Source organism: Podarcis tiliguerta (assembly GCF_965153285.1).
Source record: "Podarcis tiliguerta genome assembly, chromosome: 1".
Classification (NCBI taxonomy): Eukaryota; Metazoa; Chordata; class Lepidosauria; order Squamata; family Lacertidae; genus Podarcis; species Podarcis tiliguerta.
In genome coordinates, this window is record NC_139534.1 from 79,173,041 (window position 1) to 79,186,372 (window position 13,332).

The 13,332-nt window shown below is 40.7% G+C and overlaps 1 protein-coding gene across 2 annotated transcripts in view; it reads right to left on the reverse strand.

Annotated features, from left to right (window-relative positions):
* LOC310674975 (catalase-like) overlaps positions 1-13,332 on the reverse strand; it is a 29,609-nt gene that overhangs the window by 12,449 nt on the left and 3,828 nt on the right. Inside the window, exons 1-8 of one of the 2 annotated variants that reach the window (XM_083435051.1) lie at positions 13,074-13,142; positions 5,069-5,240; positions 4,171-4,281; positions 3,270-3,400; positions 1,721-1,825; positions 1,020-1,145; positions 553-744; positions 285-437 (exon numbers count right to left, since the gene is read on the reverse strand). In XM_083435051.1, the coding sequence (XP_083291177.1) occupies positions 285-437; positions 553-744; positions 1,020-1,145; positions 1,721-1,825; positions 3,270-3,400; positions 4,171-4,281; positions 5,069-5,240; positions 13,074-13,127 (1,044 nt within the window). In that variant the 5' untranslated portion in view covers positions 13,128-13,142. Of the gene's footprint in view, positions 1-284; positions 438-552; positions 745-1,019; positions 1,146-1,720; positions 1,826-3,269; positions 3,401-4,170; positions 4,282-5,068; positions 5,241-13,073; positions 13,143-13,332 lie in introns of those variants that run through there. The other variant, XM_083435050.1, reaches the window with a different exon arrangement.

Genomic DNA, 13,332 nt, shown 5'->3' on the forward strand with positions numbered 1-13,332 from the left:
AAGGTCAGGATGGCTAAAGCTCATAATGAGCTTTGTGGAGAAGACAAATAAAGGTTCTAGAAAAGATAATTAAATAGCTGGTCTATGAGCACTTTAAAAAGGGTGCTGTGATTACTAGGACCCAGCACAATTTTCCTGAAAACAAATCATGCTAGACAAATCTGATTTCTTTTGTTGATAGAGTTACAGGCTTGGTGGATCAGGGTGTGTTGTGGACATAACACAAATTGATTTCTGTAAGGCTTTTGTCTATGAAATAAATATAAAAATACTATACTCATTACCTGTAACATTTTATCAGGGCTAGGTTCAATTCCTGGAGGCATGTTGCTTGGAGCAAAGGCAATTTGTTCCACCTCAGCAAAATAATTGACAGGGTTCCTGTTTAAGACAACTTTCCCCACCGGGATAAGAGGATAGTCTTTGTGAGGCCAAACCTATAAAATGCAAGATTACAATTTATTACAGATAGTTTCCAGGTAAATATTTCCATAGAAATGCAGAACTTGTATTCCTTATATTTAATATGTAGGATAAAGGAATTACGCTTACCTTAGTTACATCAAAAGGATTGAATGGAAATGCCTCAGCCTGTTCAAATGTCATCACCTGGATATAGAAACTCCATGAAGGGTAGTTTGCATTAGCAATAGCGTTGTAAAGATCACGCAGGGCATAGTCAGGATCTTCAGAGGCCAGTCTTGCTGCTTCTTCAACAGTAAGGTTTTTGATTCCTTGATCAGTCTGTAAAAATCAAAATAACATCACTAAGAATTTTTCATTACAAATTTTTTTTTGCTTAAGAATTCCATACTAGCAACAATGAAAGAAAAAAATATTAAAATTATTAAGGAGACCAGTTTGTGTGTAGAAACTGAAGCATCATATGAAAATCTTACAATACTACATTTTCAAAATCATGTAAAGTAAACAACAATGTGTTAATATTCCAGTAATACTGATTTAGAAGTAGGAAATGGTTATTAACAAGTGCTGAACAGGAAAACTGAAATTATTACCTTAAAATGAAATTTGCAGTATACAGGATTTCCTCCAGCATTTACCAGCTTAAAAGTATTAGATCCGAAGCCGTGCATGTGACGAAATCCATCTGGAATGCCACGATCACTGAACAGGAACGACACCTAAAAATAAAGCAACAAATAATAATAATAATAATAATAATAATAATAATAATTTGATTATTTATACCTCGCCCATCTGGCTGGGTTTTCCCAGCCACTCTGGGCGGCTTACAGCATATCTAAAAACATAATAAAAAACCATAAAACATTAAAAGCCTCCCGATACAGGGCTGCCTTCAGATGTTTTCTAAAAGTTGTGTAATTCTTTAGCTCCTTGACATCTGAAGGAAGGTGTTCCACATGGAAGGTGACACTACCGAGAAACTAACAAATGTACCTCGGCTATCCTCAATGAAAGCTCACACAACTAAAACCAAGTACACTTTTGTATAGCGGACCATGGACTTCTCTGCACTGAAGAATGCTCCAGCCATAATTAATTTTCAGCATAATATTCTGCCCTCACTCCTGAAGCCTTTGCCCTACATCAATAGTGCAATATCTCGTTTCCACATAATCCATCTGAGAGAGCCTGAGAATTATGCCCCAAGGTGCACAACAGGATATACGGAGGAAACCAAGGTGACTCAGTCTGCAAGGCAAAGAAAAAACAGGTTAGAAAGAGTAAATCTTACCTGGTGCAGAGACTCAGGGCGAAGACTCCAGAAGTCCCATGCCATGTTTGGGTCTTTCAGGTGAGTTTGTGGATTTCTCTTTTGGGTGTGGATAAAGGACATGAACTAATACAATCAAAATACAAATGAAAAATACATTATTGTGTACATCCCTTATTCTAAGTTGACTTTTATCTGTAAAGCAAGTTCAATATATCTGAACTTACTCTGAGCAATGATAGAACCATAAATCTTAAAAATAATCAAAGAGATATAAGAGAGTAGTGGCTGTTTGGGACAATCATCAGGAGATCCTGAAAACTGCAATATTATATCCTCCTGCTTATTCCTATTTTGTTAAACTTTGACAAAACTCATGAGAAACCACATTTGTTCACAAAAACAAAAAACTGAAACTCTGAAAGACAGAGATGTTCATAGGGAGAGGATCAATGAACAATGGAACTTATGCCTTCCCTGCCCCTCTTGAAGGAACAGGTTTGTAATTTGGGGAGCTGTGTTGAGTCCATCATGCTTTCTGGATTCTCAGGTAGGTTTGGTCAATATACTGGTTACAGCTGCTCCAAAATGTACCATATTTTTTGCTCTATAAGACTCACTTTTCCCCTCCTAAAAAGTAAGGGGAAATGTGTGTGCGTCCTATGGGGCGAATGCAGGCTGCGCAGCTATCCCAGAAGCCAGAACAGCAAGAGGGAGCGCTGCTTTTGCTGCGCAGCGATCCCTCTTGCTGTTCTGGCTTCTGGGATTCAGAATATTTTTTTTCTTGTTTTCCTCCTCCAAAAACTAGGTGCGTCTTGTGGTCTGGTGCATCTTATAGAGTGAAAAATACGGTATGTTGCAACATCCAGCAGCCTGGCTTTGAAGACTTTTACGAGAAGACTTCAACTAGTGAAAATGCAACCGTCACTTTAATTAACAAAATGAGTGGAGGAGAAAATTACACCAGCACTAAAGCAACTGTATGGCTTCCATTGCTTTTCTTGACACAATCTGAAGTGCTGGCGTTAATCTTGAAAGATTTAAATGGTCCGAACCCAGTGTATAGAAGGGAACACCTCCCATTTCAGTCCACAAGCACCCAACGATTTTCAAAGGTGAATGTGCTCAGAGATAAAGGTTTCTCATTTTTTAGAATGCTCTTTGGAACTTGCTCTCCAGGAAAGCCTGCCTGAGTCAACGATCCCTCTCAGGCAATTCATATTGCAATCCATATTGCTTGCAAACATTTGAGCAAGCAGCTCATTTTTCAGAGCATCACTTGAATGTGCTCACCTTAATTAAAAAATCTGAACTGAAATGAAACACTGAAAGGCAACCTCAATGCTCAAATTACACAGAATACACATCTGGACAAAAACAATAATTATGACCATTCAGAAGCTAACAGAAAGGTACTTTATGTTAGCAGATGATTCCTCTGGGCACAGGAACAGTAATTTGATTTTTAAAAATAAGCCCCACAGAAGAAACAGATTCAGGTACTGTATTTTGTTCACCATCCATTAACTTATTTTGGGTACTCAAATAAAGATGTCATGAGTTGACCTACCAGCATTGCATCTCTGACAAAGAAGATGGGGGTGTTGTTCCCAACAAGGTCCCAGTTACCATCTTCTGTATAGAACTTCATTGCAAAGCCTCGAGGGTCACGGACTGTATCGGCTGACCCTGATTCTCCCGCTGGAAAAGGAAGGTTTATAAACGTGAACACACTGAGAACTGCACACAGTTTTCCTTCAACCCTGGAGATTGGCATCCATTCTAATACTGGGAATTTAGTACGAAACATTTAAGTTCAAAGCCAGTCATGCAAAGGGCTCACATAGCTGCTTCGAGAACGCAGCTATGAAAAGCATGAACTGCACATACCATGGCCATCACATGTATAAACTGCCCTCCTAGCCTTCACCTAATGAATGTTATAAAGCAGCAGGCATGATCTTGATCCTGGCAGATCAAGAGGAGCAGATGGCAACAAAGGTTGCAAGGTTTTTAGCTGGGGCAATCAGAATAAGGTCCACCATTTGACTGCTGACTCAGGACCCTAAAATGTGTTTTATATAATCGACTTTTTATTTTGTTCTGTGTATATTGCAATGTGTATGTTGCTATGGCTAATGGCTGACACAAATAAAGTTTCATTCATTCATTCATTCATTCATTCATTCATAAAGCACCAATTCAAAGGATTACGCTGATGATTGTACCTATATGTTGCCATTTCTAGTTTTTAAGAAGAACGGAATGGGAAGAGTTCATTGCACAATCATTTCCTAGTTTGGTTTGCTGAGAGCTGGCAATGAGTCACTATAAAATAGCCAATAGCTCCTAAATAATACACGAAGAAAGTCTAACAAAATTAGCTCCTCTAAGTACCCATTTAATGAATGCATGTGTACACATGACACAAATAAAATGGACACACAAAGAGGTGTTTTTTAAAGACTTACCAACAGTAGAGAATCGCATAGCGATTGGAGTTCTTTTGCCAATATGCTCAAATACCTTTGCTTTGCAATACTTGGTGATGTCATGAGTCACTTCAAAATAGCCAAAAGCTCCTAAAATGTTTAAAATGGTTGCTTTTTATTAAAAACTGAAGATAAGCAAAAACAAGCAGTCTAAACACCACGTACTTCAGTAAAAATATCTGATTCCAGGCTGCAGATAAAAGACAACAACTGGCCAAATTTTTTGTTGGATTCATAATGAACAGAGAACTAATTTTTAAAAAGGGGAAACTATTCAGGAGATAACTGTAGAGATCAATCAGAATGCAGGCAAAGTTTGAACAACTATCAGTTGCCAAGTATTGATACACAGACCAAGACAGTTGGTGGAAGATCTCTGCTTTTCTTGGGTGTATCGTTGCTAATGTTTTGGCCTATTTTCTCCCCCAGATGAAGGAAAAGGACACTTTATGTATAGATGCTTGCAGAAGCAACTCTTCTTTTTCACTCTCTCACACAATGCCTTGGTTTGCTCACCACTTTAAATCATAGTTCAGCTTAACTATAGTTTAAATGTGAACATGCAGTGTGCTGGTACACCAAAGAGAGATGGGAGAATACGGCCGTTTCACTACTCCTGCTTTTGCTACTCGGCTGGGTGCTGGCCCGTGGTTTGGCTGAGGATTGTGTCTGAATCAGGCCCATGCAGAGCTTGTCTGAGGCCCACGGCAGGAGTCACATTCTTGGTATAACAACGTAAGTCCAGCACTACAAAACTGAGTGAAACACATTCTGGGAACTTCTTTGCTTTCTTGTTCCCTCTGTACACAAAGCCAGTTCACAATATTCAATTCTCCATCTTTTCATTTTAAAACAACAAGCAACTTCTAACACTAACCTGCTCCTTTGGCATGTACAACTCTGTCTGGAATCCTCTCTCGGTCAAAGTTTGCCACCATATCTGTGAAAACCACATCCTGAACCAAAAGAGGGCCTCGTGGACCCACGGTCAAGAGATTTAAACTGTCTGCCACTGGGATACCGGCTCCTGTGGTCACGTTATCTGGTTTCTAATTACAAAAGGGAAAAAACATCAAGACTAGAACAAGGAAAAGTACACTCGGCTTTTTACTTTTTTTGTCGTTTAGTGAATGTGCTTATAGGTTAATTTGACAGACATATGATGTAATATGCTTTCTTACACTACAGGGAAAATTACTTCCAGCATTAAACTCAATCATTTTATAATAGGAATTATTAGGAGAGGTTAGGTTTGCATGTAATAAGAATCTAGATGTTATAAAAGCAATAGAACCAATAGAAATGTGAAGAAATGAAAACCATTTCAAAGAGTTCTCATTATTAAATTAATGTTGAGGCAGAAATTGAATAATTGAATAAGTAACATCCTGCTGCACCTCCAAACTTGAATGTCACCAAATTTTGAAGCGCATAGTAATTAAGTACTTAATCGTGTTTATGCTTTGCCTTTAAGCTTTCAAAATAAGCTTAATAGAATAGACTGCTTGGTTTTCCAGCAACTTACGAAAAGTTAATAATTTAAAGCCTGAGGCATGAAAAGTAATTGAATTTCCTGCCTACGTCATGGATATTACACATGGTCTATTACCAAAGGCTAAATGTATCTTTTTATATAATATATTTCCATAGCAAATTCTGTTTGTGTAATATAAGACTCGTATATGTTGGGTTGTTTAATACAGGCAGCAACCATTTTGCATGCTTTCAATTGATATCCGACTGGTGACATGTGAATTGTTTAGGACACAGAAGAGGGCAGGGGGGGGGGCAGAATGGGAGGGCGGGTGTAATGAGGGGGGGTCTTATGCACACTCCACCGCTGCACGCAAAGGCCAGGAACACAACCCCCCCCATGCAAATCAGAGCTTGCCTTTATTGTAAATATGAGTTCAATAAACACTTTTTTTTAAAAAGAACACTGAAAACAAATAAAATGCCCAAATATGGCTTCTAAGGCACCATAAGTGTAGCAATACCTGCATCAACATTTGGTGCTTCCCAGAGGCTTACCAGCATTGCCCTACCAACATCTGCCTTTGGGAAGAATGATGTGGGAGCTAGCTGTTTGCTATCTACCGCTCTCCTTCTGGCTACTTGGAGTACAGCCAGAACAGAACAGAAACTTTGCTGTTGGTTATTTCTTATTTTGCTTTGTATTTATGTACTTTGGTGAGGGGTTTTTTGGTGACACTGATTTTTTTCCATTTGCCAAATCATTGATTTTTGTCAGTTTTGAATTTACTGACGCGTTCTATGTTTTGCATACTTGTATTTCCAAAGCTCTGTATTTCGGTGCTTTGAATATTTGCTGTGAGTTGCTTTGGGGGCACAACTCAGCCAACCAAGCTACAGACAAACCAATATTCAATTTGTTTAATAAACAACTATCTACTGAGCTAAAACTAACTAATGAAATAAGGATGCAGGCCAAATTTCACTGTAGAAAACTGCAGGTTATGCCTACAGTAACATTCATAGTTGCAGGTTATTCATAGCTAGCAGAGAGACCAACAGAGCTTTTGAATGGTAGTCAACATAACTGGAAGCCAGACACAAGGAAGATAACAAGCCATAACACAATCCTGAAATTCAGATGTCTAATATCAACCTCTGCAGATTAAATTAGCAAAAGTAATCTTACATTAATTTTTTTAGTGTCTCCTACAGCACCTACAGCTCCACCCGCTTGAGCACGTGAGTCTTCTGGAATAACTACACAGGGGAGTTATATCACCCTGGCACCACCCATTCAGAGGATAAAAGGTGCCTTCGCTCCTTTACAGATGATTTAAAAGGATATTGCATCTTCTATGTCTGCTTTAATCATGCATTAAGGACTACACCTAGATTCTTGATCACGGACAACAAATGAACTCAACAGATTTAAGTCTCCCTGCCAATAAACTTTCTGTTCTATATAATAACTGCACACATTAATTTACAAAAGTAATAAAGAGGAAAAGAAAGAATTCTTGTTTTATTGCTAGATATTTGAAGATGAGAATGGAGGTGGGGCAGTGGGGGAAGACAGGCAAACATAATAGCACTCACTGTCCTTGGTATGGGGTGATTGTAAAACATGAAGAAACTTTTAATGAATATTTTATTTTCTATCACAAGGGAAAGTTAAGAGAGCACCCCACCATAGTTTACAGCAAGATGGCCCTATTTCGTGATGATGGCATACACCTTTCCGATTGGGGGAAATGATATCTGGTTAGCCGATATTGCAGAGGGTGTGAGGCATTGGATACAGGTGTGAAGGTATTTGGCGGCAAGCCTTTAGGCTCTTGTGGTGGTTAGGCATTGTTTGACCTTATGATGGAGGAGGGGAGGTGTGGCCATCACCTGCCCCTCCAAGCTTAAGAGTGTTCCATTAAAGGAATCCGGGGGTGTGGATCTTGTCCAAAGCCATGACATGACCCTGTCGGAAACCCCCAGGGGAGCTTGAATTGGTCAGCATCGACTGGGCTCCCCCTTCTGGTGGTTTACCCTTACCGGACTGCCTGCGCAGCGGGCAGGAGTCAGGTATAGTCGGGTCCATTCAATGTCTAAGCCAATTACAGTTCACATTCTGTAATCAATAAAGTTGTGGCCAAAATTTGCCCAGTAACATTAACCTAATATCTGTGTCCTTGTGTGTTTTTATTCTTCAACGAGGGGGTGGTTGCAGGGTCTAGACACGCAACTGCCATTTGCATTAGAAGGAAATTTCCTATTGACATGAAACTCCCTCTCCTACTTGCTGCAATCCAGATACTGATCGCTCCCCTGAAACAGCTACTATAATCTAATTTGGCTCTATGAGCTCCATCATATGTACTTGTTGCTGTGAGAGACTTTCCCAGAGAAGAAAAAAGAATCCAAACTCAGCTCAGGTGTCTCCTTTTCCCAGCGCAAGACAACACCTGTCACTATGAGATGCTTCACAGTGAAACTCCTCAGAGTGCTAATCTTATATGGGGTTAGGTAGGAGGCAATGAAGATGATGCCCAGCCCAAGTCTAGGGACCTACTCCCCACAGTTCCTCTCCTACCTGAACATTCACAGAAACTCTGCCTAGTTCTGTCTGGTCAACAAGAACCACAGACGAAGTGCCATCTTCACAGAAACTCGGTCAAAGCAGTAACTATGGACAGGCTACAGCTGACAGGAGTGTCAGTCAATTCCCAAATGGAATGATGGAGCAACATATTTTGGTCAAACTGTCTTGAGTGACAAGTGCAGTCATACCATAAAAACTGGGTGTGTGAAATCATGTATTTCTTACTTAAAACAGGGCACATTAAACAAGACAAGCATCATTCTGTGCAGTTTTATGCAGCATACCTTAAAAGTGCCTGGAGGGCTGAACTTGGTTTCAAATTGCCAGTCAGTCAGGAAGCTCACTGAGGGTCATTGGGAAGTGTGGATTCTCATTCTGATCTCTTTCACAGTATACATGTTTTGAGAAAACCCCACATATATTGCTTTAATCAAAGAGCTATATGGATCATGTTCAATGAAATCCTGTGTGAATGGCATAGAACTGTGCTGTACATTTCTTCCCAGGAGCGAAGTGTGCATCATATATATGGTAGACAGAAGCAGATCAGGAAACTTTGAAAAGGAAAATAAATTAGTAATGTTCTATGGACAACCCACTTACGATTAAGCGTAGATAACCCTTTTGCACTTAAGTAACAGACATATTATTTGTTAGCATTAAATTAAAGCTTTGCAAGAACATGGCTCAAATTTCAGACAAAGAGCAGTTTATATTTATGCACACAAATACATTTGCTGCATGAGCTGCAATCAGAAATTGGGGTTTCTGTTCCTTTAAAAAAAGCTAACAATCTGGACTATTATTCTATTGTCATGAAAATATTTGCAGATCATCCAGATTCTAGTAGCCAAGAGACACAAACAGCTACTTAGGTACACAGTAGATGTGACCTGGTTCCTGTTCTGGTAACTCGCTTTTTGACAGTACGGGAGAGATGTTTTATTGCAGATGGGGCAAATGAAGGCATCAAGTTTTTCTGCTACAGGTACACCGTGGTGTTTCTTCTCTCTGTGCAGTTCCCAGCAGTCATTCCTCCTCTGGTCACTGCTGTGGATACCCAACCTGACTGTCTCCAGGCACTGTGATCGTATGCAAGGGATTCCCATAAAAATAAGGTAAAGGACCCCTGACAGTTAAGTCCAGTCGCAGACGACTCTGGGGTTGCGGCGCTCATCTTGCTTTACAGGCCGAGGGAGCTGGCGTTTGTCTGCACCACAGACAGTTTTTCCGGGTCATGTGGCCAGCATGACTAAGCCGCTTCTAGTGCAACAGAACACCAACAGCAGAGCAGTGCACGGAAACGCTGTTAATTTCCCACTGGAGTGGTACCTATTTATCTACTTGCACTTTTGGGCGTGCTTTCGAACTGCTAGGTTGGCAGAAGCTGGGACCGAGCAAACGGGAGCCCACCCTGCTGCAGGGATTTGAACCACCAACCTTCTGATCGGCAAGCCCAAGAGACTCAGTGGTTAGACCACACAGCGGGGCTAATGTTGCCAGTCATCATGTCACATTTGCAGACATCTTCATAACACAGAGTTGGTCATAATACAGCATGCCTAGTGCCTGAAGCCAGCTTCTCGTAGAGATTCTTAGCGAGCCTGCCTCCTTTCATTCTGTGTACATGACCAAGAAACTCACCAATGGTTTGACTTTACCCCCAAAGGTGCACTCCTCCATTTCCTCCTGAGACAGTTGGATGCCAACAATGACAACCACCGCCACCAAAGAATTGTGGATTCCTTTAGCAGATTTCTTTGTGTCACTTACTATGGTTTCCAAGTGGAGGAGGTGGACAGAAGAAAGACTGTAATAGCAAAAGACATGAAGATGCAGACAATGTGCCTGGAATAGTTTGTGCCATGGGGGTTTCTTTCTTGCTTTTTTCATTTGTGACTCACTTTTGAAATTGACACAGAAATTAATATAGAGAAGTGTTGGTTTAATTTGGCTGGGGGTGGGGGAACCAGATACAGTAAAATAAAAGGAGAATTCCCTGGATGCCTAGATCCAGGTTTGGGGCAAGTGCTATTTGGTGAGAGACTTAAAATCACAAAACATGCAGCAAAGCAAAGGGTGGAAATATAGGTTGTTAGATTTTTAAAATATCCCCTTCTAAGTTGCTTCCAAAGTTTCCCACTTCCCATAGCATAGAAACAAACCACATGTTTGGTAAGTTAAAAATGGTAAGTTATAAACTACTCAAATACTTTCCCATACAGCAGCAAAAAAAGACAGGAAGTATAACTTAGGTTCCAAAATGGTGAGAGCTTCTAAGCTATTTGTACAAAGATTGCTTGCTTAAGTCATGTGGTCTAAGCTTGGAGCATCCAGCTTAGACTTCCTTACTAGCAGGGATCATGTGGTGGAAGTGAGAGATCAAAGGGTTTGGTAACCCTTCGTCCCAAAGTGAGGGGGAGTGATGTGGCAGGTTAGCTTACTTTATGGTCTTAACCTCTTTGTGTATTAATTAGAATTAGGCATGTTGATTATATGAGGCTGATTTTTCCCACTAGAAGCAGTACAAAAATGTTTTAAAATAAACAAAACAGAGCTAAGACAAAAAGGAATGGGGGAAACAAACCAAAGGGGGGCGGGAGATGAATCTGCAAGGAGTTACCTTTCAAGATGGCCACCGAAAAATACTAATATGCATGCAAAAAAACAAAAAACAGTAGGAAATCAACCCTGAAAGTTGACATGCATTCCCACCAACATGGAAATGAAAGACTCAACAGGAACAGAATGGTCTTTAGAGATACTCTTAATGGTACAGTGTCATTCTTCAATTATTATTATTATTTATCGTTTATACCCCACCCATGACGGGGTTTCCCCAGCCACTCTGGGTGGCTTCCAGCAAATTATTAAAATACAATAATTTATCAAATATTAAAAGCTTCCCTAAACAGGGAAGTTACTGTAAGCGGTTGTTGAAGAGTTCCTGGCAATGAAGACTATTTGCCTGAGATTAAAAAGACAGTTTATGTGAATTTATCATCCCCATATCATTATGACCACTGTCATTTCAAAGGCGTTTTGTAATAAACCATATTAAGCCCCTGGGTGTTGGATATTTAAAAGAAAACCACTTAAACATGTCACAAGATTTAGAAAGGCAATATTGCTTGTTGTACAGAGACTCATAATCAGTTCATACATGAGTTCTAAATTAGCTGTGGCAAAGTTGGTAGAGAGGCATTTGACTTGCAAAACACACTTTGAAAATTAAAATAATTATCACTGAGTCAAATGACAGCTATGCTTTGCATCTTCACACCTCTTGAAATGCATCAATTCCCCACAATTTACTTGGGGAAACAGGTATTCAGAAGGATGAAATGCATCTCAAAATGTATATAAGCATGTTTTCCACGTGCTGGAGTTGAAAAAAATATTTAGACTTTCCAACATAATCTAATAAAAATGTCTGAGATATGCAAGCCAGCAAAGAGCTCCGCAGATTTAAACTTGCTAATGGTTTCAGGAAACAGTGGATAGCCAGGCATAGTTATAGCAACATGAACTTTAGCTGTTTGGCATTTTGAGGTTCTTTTTTACCATATTTTAACTTATTTCACAGATAGGTTTCTTTTATTGCAAAGGATGCATTGTGAGCTGGCTGCTTTGTGGGTGGGAATCTGGGTCCTCGCAGCAACCATGGAGTGGGCAGAGGAACGCCGCCCACGTCATCAGTATCCCTGGCTGTGTCACGCCCCCAGCCAACCAATGGGTTTGGCTATGCCTGTTTAAATTGCGGCGGAAGCAGCCTACTTCTTTTCCTCCATTTGGGGGATCTCCCAGCCCGCCCACCCTTGTTTCTTGCGTGGATCGACTACAGCCTTGCTATGACTTACATCGTCGCCTGATTGTCGGGGCTGGGTAGGACTTTTTCCACTTGGCATAATTGGCACTAGCCATTTGGTTTGCGCCTACCTAGTAGCATTCGTCACAACTTTGTAAGGTTAGGCATTGAGTAAGCCACCTTATGGGAGAGGCGGTTGTTCCTCCACCTGCCCCTCCACATTAAGGGTACCCTGTTAAAGGGATCTGGGGGTGTGATTCCTGTCTGAAGCTTGGACATGGGCTAGGGCCATGCCACGACCCCAACAGTGACCCTGGGGGTGCTCAACTGATGTACATCATAGGGGGATAGGGCTCCCCCTTCCAGTGGTTGACCCTTAAGAGACTTCCTGCAGTCAGACAGGAGTCAAGATATAGTCTTGCTTCACCCAATTGCCCAAGCCAAACCGCTCACATCTGTAACCAATAAAGTTATGGCTTTATTTATCCCATTAACCCAATATACCTGCGTTGCTGTATTTATTTCGGAGGAGCTAGGGGTCCAGGGCCTCGCCACGCAACAGGATACTGAACTAGATGGGCCACTGATCTGATCTGGCAGGTTCTTCTTGTAGCATGCCCTGCTATATCCATTAACAGCAATACTATTGCAGAAGGTTAATAATATGGATTATATCCAGTGGTCTCATCTAAAAGCAGACCAGATTTCCACTGATGCAACAGGATTTCCCTTTCCTCACCCTATGGCCCCCCATGAACCCCCACATTTGCTCCAGAGGGTTGGGGGACCCTCAGAGCAGATTATGCAGCAGGGAGTTGCAGAGGAAAAGGGGAATTCTGCTTACACAATGTTAAATGATCTCCTGTCTCTTTGTTTGTTTGAATCGATGCGATTGTGTCCAATACAGTACAGAGGATTGCAAAATGCCTTTAGGATGGCACACAAATGAACTGCATCTTTCATCTCTCTCCACCCATTCCTTTGTCTATCCATAACAATTTATGTTACCTGTACTTTCACAGGTGCTATTAAGAACATGGTGACAGAGAGGAACCACTCCATCTCCAAACTTCAGGCTCCGATTTTATCACTTCAGCAATGGTGTAGCTGTAGTCTGTTTTCTCATTTGCATTGCAATGAATCTCAACCAAATTCTATGGTTTTCCATTACAATATGAGTTTGCAGTCACCTTGTAAAGACATATTCAGACCACAGTGGGCCAATTTAAATCAGTGTGATTCAATTTGGTGATTTAAATACAAGATA